Here is a 10,560-nt window from a genome sequence, read left to right on the forward strand (position 1 = left end):
GAAAGAGCTGAGCTGTGTTAAAGAACCATAATTCATGGTAAAAAATGAGGCATGCGATAACATTTCAGGCAGGATGAACACAGATGGTGGGAAGATTAAGGTTTCATTAAAAATAATAGCATACAAATTGAAAGACGGTATGATAAGTTTTCTTGAAAGAATATTTCAACTCCTGAAATCCATACTATTTTTGACAGGAAACAGGCAAACAGTTGCATTAGGAACTACATATTAGACTGTATTGTATAGTCACATTTATCTTCCGTAATGGAGGAATAAGCAGAAACTGAATCAGTAAATTTTTCAGGTATCTGAGGTTTATCTCCTTTAAACAACTATTTTGGTTGGAAATTTTGTAATGTATCTTTTCAGTATCCCATAATGAGCATTTTGTTTTTTGATATTGAGTATTTTATAAAACCTTTATTCTTCTGCACTATAATTTCTGACAATCCTCCCGAGCTTTTGAGGCTATAGGATTACTTGTGTCTGTGATTTCTTGTGTCACAGATTTCTGTGATTGGGAGAGCGGACTACTGTTTTTTTTTTTTTTTTTTTTGAGACAGAGCCTCAATCCCATTGCCCAGGCTAGAGTGCAATGGCACAAACTCGGTTCACTGCATCCTTAACCTCCCTGTGCTCAGGCAATCCTCCCACCTCAGCCTCCCAAGTAGCTGTGACTACAGGTGTGCACCACCACACCTGGCTAATTTTTCAAATTTTTGGTAGAGACGGGGTTTTGCCATGTTGCCCAGGCTGGTCTGGAACTCCTGGGCTCAAGCAAGCCACCTGCCTCTGCCTCCCAAAGTGCTGGGATTACAGGGATGAGCCACCATGCCCAGCCTCTGTTTACTCTTTTTAACTGTAAGCTGTTGCATAGAACTGCTGGCAGAAGTTCCCCATATTCCCATTCTGTTTGCCCCAGCCATTTGTATTTTCTGCTTCTAACATAATATAAGCTGGGGATGGTGGAAGCATAGAGAACCAGATATCCAAGTTTGTTGGATATGTATGCAAACTAAAGAGACAAGCCTCTGAGTGAGGGCCTGCTTCTCTATTCCCAATTTCAAAACAAAACAAAAAGAATAGAGAGCTTTAGAACTTTCTTTGTGAAACCATTTCTTTTACCAAGAAGCTCTCTCTCTCTCTCTCTGTCTCTCTCTCTCTCTGTCTCTCTCTCTCTCTCTCTCTCCCCCCCCCCCCTTCTTCTCTCTTTCTTTCTGGCAGGGTCTTACTCAATCACTCAGGCTGGAGTGCAGTGGCAAGATTATGGCTCACTGCAGCCTTGACCTCCTAGGCTCAAGCCATTCTCCCATCTCAGCCTCCAGAGTAACTGGAACTACAGGCACACGCCACCATACATGGCCAGTTTTTTAATTTTTTTATAGAGACGGGATCTCGCCTTGTTGCCCAGGCTAGAAGCTCTTTTCAAATAACTTTATAGCTCTTGCTGAATGCAGCTTATTGTAATTGCTTGATAGTTACATGTGGTCAAGGCTATAAAAATCACCAGGAGTCTCATCGTGTTATACCAATTTAATTATTTTTAAAAAGCCACTTTTCAGCACTTAGAGTGTACAGTGTGCTCTGCTACCTCCTGTAGGGAGCACAAAGCTTTCTTGGGAAGACTTTGAAATGATGATGGAGAATACTTTCCCCTGAAACAATATCTACTTGAGTCAATTCTGAAGCCATTTACCTTGGGTTTCAGTGCCTAGTTCCTTCAAATCTTGTAATGTTCCTTGAGTTCGTCAACAGTTTATTCAAACTTTACTGAGCCCTTAAATGCATGTCCCTTATACCATGACATTTACAGCAAAGGTACTCTGAGAATTGGCCCCAGAGGGGTCCCAAGGCTAGGGTTGTAGCCCAAGTGGCCAAATCCAGCAGTCGTGATTGGCTGTGAATTTCCAAGTGCTTTCCATGTCTTTTCCGAGATCGAGGAAGAGGAGATTGAGCCATCTTTCATCGTTCAGGAGCATGAGGCTCAGGAATTGTCCAGTGAGCAGATGGCTCTGAGGCTCCTCCCCTCTGCCCTGAAGTCAGTCTCCCTCCTTGATGCAGCACCTGGGGATGTCCAGCTGCACAGTAGACAGACAGGCAGGGCGGACCACTGTGAGCCTATGTTAGGAATTGAAGGCCTCCTGTGAATTAATTCTTTAGATAGTTCTGATGGGGTTTTGCATATTTCTTTGTGCTTTGCATTTTCAATGCCCAAATGTTACCCTCCCCCTCTCAAAAAAAAAAGCAAAAAAAAAAAAAGTGCAGCAAGGGAACATTTGAATTTTGCAATATCGAGAGAGGGAAATTGGGGAGATAAGAACGAAAAGGGCTATACGACTTGTAGTTGAGTACATTGCTAACTAAAACATTCCATATTTTCAGCTTCTCTTGCTGCTAGATATGGCTGTGTACCTAAGTTCTAGCTGGTAAAATATAAGTGGAAGCATTTTGTGAAGCCTTTGGGAAGTCTTCTCAAAACAGAGAAACATACACCTTTTGCTTTCTCCTTCCTGCTGGTTGAAGCATGAGATCCCCTGATTAGAGATAGGATGCAACCAGGTAGATGAGCCTGGGCCTTTGATTGGCTGCCATACCAGCTCTGTATGTCTTATCTAGATTTCTAGGCTTTTCCATTAACGAATAATACAATCTTGTCTGAAAAAACCCGAAGAACAGATATGGCTGGACCGGCTCCTCCTTGCACATGCTTGCCCTTCCTGGCCACACCCAGTCACCTCACGTCTAAGCCCCCTTCCCTCCCCAGCCTTATGGTCGCTCTAACTTGAATCCTATGTGCATTCTCATCCTTTCTTTCAGAGCCAGCCATTAAAATCACTGCGCAAGTTGTTACATCTCTCTTCAGCCTCAAATCACCCGGCTTCCTCAGATCCCCGCTTCCAGCCCTTAACAGCTCAACAAACCAAAAATTCCTTCTCAGAAATTCGGATTCACCCCCTGAGCCAGGCCTCTGGCGGGAGCAGCAACATCCGGCAGGAACCCACACCGAAGGGCAGGCCAGCCCTCCAGCTGCCAGGTCAGATGGATCCTGGTTGGCATGTGTCCTCTGTGACCAGGAGTGCCACAGAGGGCCCTTCCTACTCTGAACAGCTGGGTGCCAAAAGTGGGCCAAATGGGCACCCCTATAACAGAACAAATCGCTCACGAATGCCAAATCTGAATGATTTAAAAGAGACAGCCTTGTAATTTGTGCTGGTAGCGGGGAGGGGTGGACAGACAAGCCAGTGGGGAGGGGTGGGAAAGGGTGGGCTGGGCTTGGGGCGTGGGCCGGGCCAAGTGGTGAGCCAATATTTTCAGCTTTATGAAGGTGTGTGCAATATTGCATGTGTTGGGGCCGTTGAGCTCCTCGCGGCCACAAATGCTAGTCAGGGATCTTAGAGCCACAGGAGTTCCTTAGGGATCGCCACTCCCCACAGGTCTTGTGTGAGAATAGATAGAGTGTGCCATTGAGGAAGAAGAAATTCTTGCCAGTTTCTCCCCTTTACATTCCAGCTTTAGTGCAATCTCTGTTGAACTTGGGAACGCCAGAATGTGTCCTGGCACTGCAAGGGATAGGAAAGTCGTGTTGACCGATGCCCTTACTACATATTTTTTTCTGCCTAGACTAAATGTGGGGTTTATTGTAATCCAAGAGTATCCCTTTGAAGGGTTAGCAGATGAACTGTATGTCTTAAATTGTTTTCTAAACTTCCATATTTGATAGGATTTGTAACATTTATTTATAATTAATATTGTACTGTTAAAATCATATCTTTTATGTTATAATGTAAAGTTATTTTGAGCTGTTTGAAACATTGTGAAGCAGTGGGACAGCTACAGTAGTTTCTATAAAAACTAAACAGTAACATTTATATATTGCATCAGGAGTATTTTATTCTATATATAAATATATATATGGTAAATATCTGTTTTATAAATATATTCATTTAAAGAAAGTATCGTTATGACACTATCTGTCATATTTTTATACATTTGTGATATGAAGTGAGTATTATACTTCTAATAAAGGGAGTTGAATTGTGGCTACACGTGACTGTAACAGTATGAACCTTGCTCAACTTTTAGGCCCCAGCAGTAGCCTCTAGACATGATCCTTGGTAGCAGACGAGATGCAGCATCTCTTTCCAAACCTGCAGGGGAAGAAAGTCAGATAGGCCAGTGAGAATTCCAGCAGGCCTGGTTTCCGTCCTCACACACTTGGCTCCTGTTTGTGTCCAGGGACGTTACTTGCACACAGGGGAGAATAGATTGAGGCGTTACTCGTGGGTCTTTGTAGAGAGAATGTGCTCTTCCACTTAGCATTAGTGTAGAGCGTAGACCAAAGATTTGCCAGTGAACATTCCTTGTTGTGAGATCATAAGAGGTACCTGTCTGCAGATCTTGCAAACCATCTCTATGCTCCTGAATATTGTCCACTGTCCCGGAGACTCTTGACTGATGGGGTGTGAGATATATGTGTGGCATTTCTATTTCTGAATGCCTTTTTTGCTATTGCTCTCTCCAATACCATATTTAAAAGGCTCCTGGAGCAATTCCAGATAGATAAAAAATTACTCTATCCATTTTTTTCTTCCTGGGGCTGTCCACTTATGACAAGATTTTCATGCACACCTGTTACACACACAACCCCCATCAGAACAGGACCTATCTTCCCCTCATCTGATCTCTTTCAGCTCCCAAGTTACTCCCAAGTATCATCAAACCCTTTGGCCATCAAGTGTTATCCTCCCATGCCTCTGGGTCATCGTTGAGGGAAGTCACCTCAGCACCATCATCTATCAGTAGTAGTAGATTTTTGGAAGTAGTCTCTTAGCAATAATACTTTTAAAGGTCCCTCCCACCCCTCAAAGAGATAACTTCTCAGTATTTATTACTTGTCCTCAAATTCTGAGTGTCAGCCCCTGCATCAAGTCAGCTATAATCGAAATGTGCTGTTACTGTTAACCCTCCCCCGAGATTCTGAGAATCATAGCTCTGATGATTATGAAGATTATAAAGACTAAGGTCCTAGTTTCCCTGAAGCTTAAATTGTGCACATATTGCATTTTTATATAAATACTATAATGTGTATTGATTATATAGATAGGTCATTTTAAGGTGCTTTTTATTTAATTTTAATGAGTGTAATAGGCACTAAAATGAAACTCGACTGGGTACTATTACTGAAATAATTTGACTCAAACCAATAGTTTTGCATGCTCTTTAGTTCTTTTTCTGTCTTGCTTCTTCCACCAGTTCAGTACTGTTTGGGTAGCTCTGAATTCTGGCTTTTCCAGGCAGCTGCTTGATGATACAAATGAGGTGGACCATCAGCAGTTTTGCCTGGACACTAATGACTCTAAAAGGGTGTGTATTTAACTCTTCTTTTTCATACTAGATTTCTACCTTGTATTCCCCCCTTGCAAACCAGAAACTACACTTTTTTTCTCTGGAAAGACTTCTCACTGTGCTATGCACTTAGGAACTGCACGGTCCCGTTGCCATGCTGTGGCATTCGAGGCTCGTCACCTAGGGGCTGGTTTCCCATGTTGTCATCCTTGCTAACACTGGGATCTCAGATGTTTGCAGAACATTTCTATTCATGACGGTTCTTCAAAGAAGGGCTAGAATATTTGCCTTCTACCTAGAGCAAAGTAAACCTAATTGTTGAAGAGTCAATATGTACTTTTTGTACTTTCCCAGATTTGAGCCAGAAAATACCTACAGATATCTACAAATGTTTTCAACCAGTGTTTTCGAGGTAGCTCTTTAATCCTCTTCTCAGCTTTTGTCTGTTCTGACTTTTCATCCAATAAGCTGTAAGTGAACTACAATCTGCATTTCCAGCATGCAATTCTCTTCCTGCTCACGGAGGGGGATGAAAAAGTTTTCTCTCACACCTAATGGGCCCTCTCTTAGCTTTTAACTGTTGTTTTCCCCTCTTGATGAAGAATTACTGACATCACAAAGATTGCCATCCGTGGTAGAAAGGACTTGATTTAAAGTCAGAAAAATTTGCCTTTTCTTTAGGAAGGGGAATTCATGACATCCATGTCCTATTATCGGCCGTAACTTCCTAAAGAAGAAAAAGGGTGAATGAAAGCTTATGTTACTTTTATGAAAGTATCACTGATCTCCTTTGGAAAAGAAACTCTGCTTCACTGTTTTTCTACCTTTATTTCTCTGCCATCCTCGTTTTTCCTCTCTAAAGTTCTAAATACACTTTAACTGAACCTTGTTGGTCTTGCTCTAAAATTTAGCCTCTTTCTAGAGCCCAAGACCAAAAGGGAGTGCTTCATGCTGAGGGGCTCAAGTGAGCTGACTCTACAACTGTGGTTCTCAACTAGGGGCAGATTTGCCCCCAAGGGCACATTTGGCAATGTCTGGGGACATTTGGTTGTCATAGCTGGGGGGGAGGTGATGGTATGCTACTGGCATCAAGTGGTTAGAGGCCACGGATGCTGCTAAACACCCTGCCATGCACAGGACAGCCCCCCAAACAAACAATGGTCCAGCCCCAAGCACTACTAGTGCTGAGGTTGAGAAACCCTGCCCTACACCATCCCAAGCCCACCAGTCTGCAGAGCTTGGCTCTGGCCTTGTTCTGTCCAGGCTACAGTACTGCAGGTGTGAATTCTTCAACATCACATTCTCTTAAGAGTCTTCAACCACTATTCCTGAATCCTTGGAATCCTATTGTTCGTTTCCATTGTCTTGGGCCTGCTAAAAGGTGCATACTTTGGAAGGAGACCAGAGTTACTTTATAGGTGTTGGAGAACTTAAATTCTAGGTTAGCATCCTTAGAAAATCTTTCATAGAGCCATGAGGCTTATATTTAGAAGCAAGCAACAGCCTGGCAGATTGGCATGATTTTTACCAACTGCTCAAAGGCATCCGTGGCTTTCAGCTGTGTCTCCCGAAAGAAAATGTCTTTGTTTTTTATTCAAGTCATTTAATAGCTCTTTACAAATATTAGCATATGGCAGACCAATTAGAAGCAAAAAAGTCCGTATTGGTGGTTGTGATGTGGCTGTTATAGAAGTATTTGTGCTGTATGCTTTGGTTAAATCTGTTTTAAAACATGCTTTAAGATTCACCTTACGCAGTTGTACTTTAATTCTAAGCTCAGAGCTATGCTGTCAGTCTCTAGTCACGCCGTGTATTATAAAGTATGTTGTGGTTGTAGAGTTAGCCAGTTTAGCATGTTCCTAATCTGAGAATTAGTGGACTATACTAGGAAATGCTATCCCATTTTCCCTTTCCAGCCCCTCTTAGTTAAGATCATAGTATCCTCACTTCTTAAACTAGTCTTTAGAGTAAATAAGGAAAAAAGCCATTTATTTTCTTCTAGCCATGTATTATTGAGAATGACTCATAGTGTACAACTTTTTTTCAAAGGCCAGAGGATTACTTTTCAAGTGTGTAGAAAGATCTGTCTATTTCTGTTCACCTGGGACCTGGTGGTGACTGAACTCTTTCAGCAAGGGCAATGGCTCAATGTGATTCGGTGCTGGAGCTCAGCTGGGACTCAGTAAATCTGCACGTTCTCTGCTGGTCAGAACATGTTTCCTGGAGAGCATTGCTTTTCTATCTAGAAGTTCGTTACCTCCTGCATGATAGTGGGATATTGAGATGTGGGTTCTAAGATCCACAGACTCATACTTTTGTGAACTTTGGAATGTGGTAGGGTATACTGAACCAAGTCAGAAAATAGTGAAATATTTCCTTGCCTCCTTCAGTTCATCACTAAGAAAGTATGTAGGCAGAGAAAACTTACTTATGGTTTGAAGAACCACAATTCTGTTTTTTTTTTGAAAGGGGACATAGAAAAGACAGTACAAAGGTTGTAAGTGTCCTGTCGCTAATTCCCAGGGCCAGAATCTCACAAGAAGATCTTCTCAGAGACTTAAAAGGCTGGCTTACAAAAATAACCAGAAACCAAACTTGTAAGCAGTTACGATTTCTTCCTTTTGCTTCTTGACCAGCTGAGATACAGAATATCTTGAGGTCTGGTTCAGCTGATGAAAAATTCTGTCTCAGAAACGATGAGTAAGAAACCATACAAGAAAAAGAAGTCCCTCATCTATCTGCATACACGCAATGTGGGAGAAGTGGGATGGCTAGGAAACTCTGGGCCTGCTGCCCCCTTCGATTCTTTTTTTTTCCTTTGTGAATTGAATGTACGATACAAATGGTAGGCTTTCATGTGAGCCAGTTACTACATGAATCTTCATTTCCCACAGTGGTTTGTTCATTCATCAGCATTAGGCTTGGTCCTGGCTCCACCTTTCTCCTCTCCGGGCACTGACCCCACCTTTCCGTGTATTTACTGTAGGCTATTAAATATGATCATGACCCACCTTGCGTTTTCATTCATCACCTGTTTACGCCCAAATTTAAGGGAAGTTTGTCTCATTTTGCCAGAAAAAAATTGTAATAGTCGGCACGCTGGATTCGTAGGGCCAGCAAAATTGTGGCAGTGAAACTAGTTTCACTTCTAAAGCCCTTCATTTCCCACAAGGTTAAGCTCTCGAAACCCCATTTAATCCTTGGTTCCTATTTCGATCCTCCTTTGGAATCTGAAAATCGGTCTCCATGTTGTATGCAGATTAGAAGTTGCCTTGTTCGTTACTCTTCCAACACAGAGTATCAGGGAGAAAGAGGCCTTATCTGTTCCTTCATCCCCCCTGTTTTGACAGACTGCTAAGAATTCCTCAGGACTTCCTTTGGTTGGGGATTTTACTTTCCCAAAAGTCTGATCTGATTTCTTTCAGGGGTAGACAAGCTTGTCCTAGTGCTCTGCTTCAGGTCTTATCAGAAGAAACCCAGGAATAGAAAAGGTAGATGCCTTGACTTTTGTCCCTGTTGTGGGGACTAAAGTGTTTTTTGCCAGAATTGTCAAAAGCTCCGGTTCAAACTCTGTAGAGTTTCATGGAAAAACAAAACAAAACAAAAAAGATGCTTATCGTCCCGGAGAATGTGTAAGTTCTCCAGCACGGCTTAGGTTTTCCAAAATGGAAAGCAAAGCTTGCAGACAACCTGTTTTCTCTAGAGACACACAATGATTCTGGCCCTCAGTCTGTTTCCCTCCCCTTGTTTACTCTTTGGTCACCGATCGAGTCAGGCTAGAGGGGTAATACGGTGATTAAAAGAAGTAAATTCTCACTGTAAACTTGGATTGATTAACAGAAACAGTTAAACCAAACAAAATCATTGCCCCAAATTTCTATCTCCAAGAATTGCTTTGTACCATTTTGAATTCAGGTAGTTATTCTGTATATACTTAGCTAACTATTCAGAGCTTCTTCAATCTCTAGTAAGCTTGAAGGTGGTGTCTGGGAAGACACAGGGCAGGGTGACATTTAGACTCTGTTCATTCTTAAAAATAGAGATAAGCCAGAATGATGTGACATCTAGTATGTGGTAGATGAAGAATCAGTGGAAATTCTTAATTGCACAGACTTTATAATCCATTATATAAAGTGTAATTCCATACTTTTTACTGTGGCAAGGGTGTGATGTGATTGTTAATCTTTTTAATTTTTGAATCCAAACTGAATTTAAAGTGTTGAATACTTAAATCCTCACAAGTGAATTATGAACCATTTGTAAAGTGTTTCTATAACTCTTTGTATCATGTGTTGGTACATCTTATCAAGTTTTTTCTGGCATGTAATTCCATTCTAAACTTATGTAAAATTTCTATTGTTGCTGTAAATATTACACAAATATCTATTCCGTGATAACCTTCATTATCAGCATGAAATGGTTAATTTTTACTGAGCACAATGTATTTTTGAATGGATCTTCCCAAATGTCTTTAATAAAATGCAGATTTTGCACTGACTGATGTGACTGCCAGGCCGTCCCAATCTTGAGCACTGTGGTCCTTCGTGTTTGAACTGCGAACAGCTCCATTTTAGTTCCTTCTTGGGAAGAAAGAATGCATTCGAATTCAAATGAGGGATGATGGGCCTTTGAGGTTGTAATCAGTTTAAGAGACAGAAATTAATGTAAAACTAGGCAAATCCTGTAACTTAATGATGTTGATCTTTGTTTTCCTATTTATAAAGCTTTTTTCCCCTTACGGCATTTTGAAAACTTTGGTTTATTTTATACTTGAGTGTTGTCACCTTTGCACGTCGCTAGACACTCACGTGGTAGTTTGAGGAGGATGGGAAGAGAGGCCAATCTTGTGCTAAGTGCTATGGAGAAAGCAAAGATGGACAGCTTAATAAGGGTTTTTTGATTCTAGAGGAGAGGTGGGCAAGCTTTTCCTGTAAAGGGCCAGATGGTAAATATTGGGGGCTCTGTGGCCCATCAGTTCCCTGTCACCATTACTCAGCTCTGCCTTTGTATTGCAGAAGCTGCATGGATAATATGTAAATCAGTAAGTGTGGCTGTGGTCCCATAAAACTTTACTTATAGAAACAGGCCATAGTTTACTAACCCGTTTTAGGCCCTCAGTTTCATCATTTAGGGTAACACCAACCGAGTACATGTTCAATCAGGAGGGAAAGAACTTAGCTTTTGTGATAACTTATAGATAAAATATTCCCC

At 41.6% G+C, this 10,560-nt stretch overlaps 1 protein-coding gene across 1 annotated transcript in view; it reads left to right on the top strand.

Moving 5' to 3' along the window:
* The window catches only part of CDKL5 (cyclin dependent kinase like 5), a 227,369-nt gene that overhangs the window by 199,222 nt on the left and 17,587 nt on the right, over nt 1–10,560 (top strand). Inside the window, exon 18 of the mRNA XM_004063871.5 lies at nt 2,821–3,037. Coding sequence (XP_004063919.2) covers nt 2,821–3,037 — 217 coding nt within the window. The remainder of the gene's footprint in view (nt 1–2,820; nt 3,038–10,560) is intronic.

The sequence above is a fragment of the Gorilla gorilla genome, chromosome X (assembly GCF_029281585.2).
Source record: "Gorilla gorilla gorilla isolate KB3781 chromosome X, NHGRI_mGorGor1-v2.1_pri, whole genome shotgun sequence".
In the NCBI taxonomy this organism is placed as follows: Eukaryota; Metazoa; Chordata; class Mammalia; order Primates; family Hominidae; genus Gorilla; species Gorilla gorilla.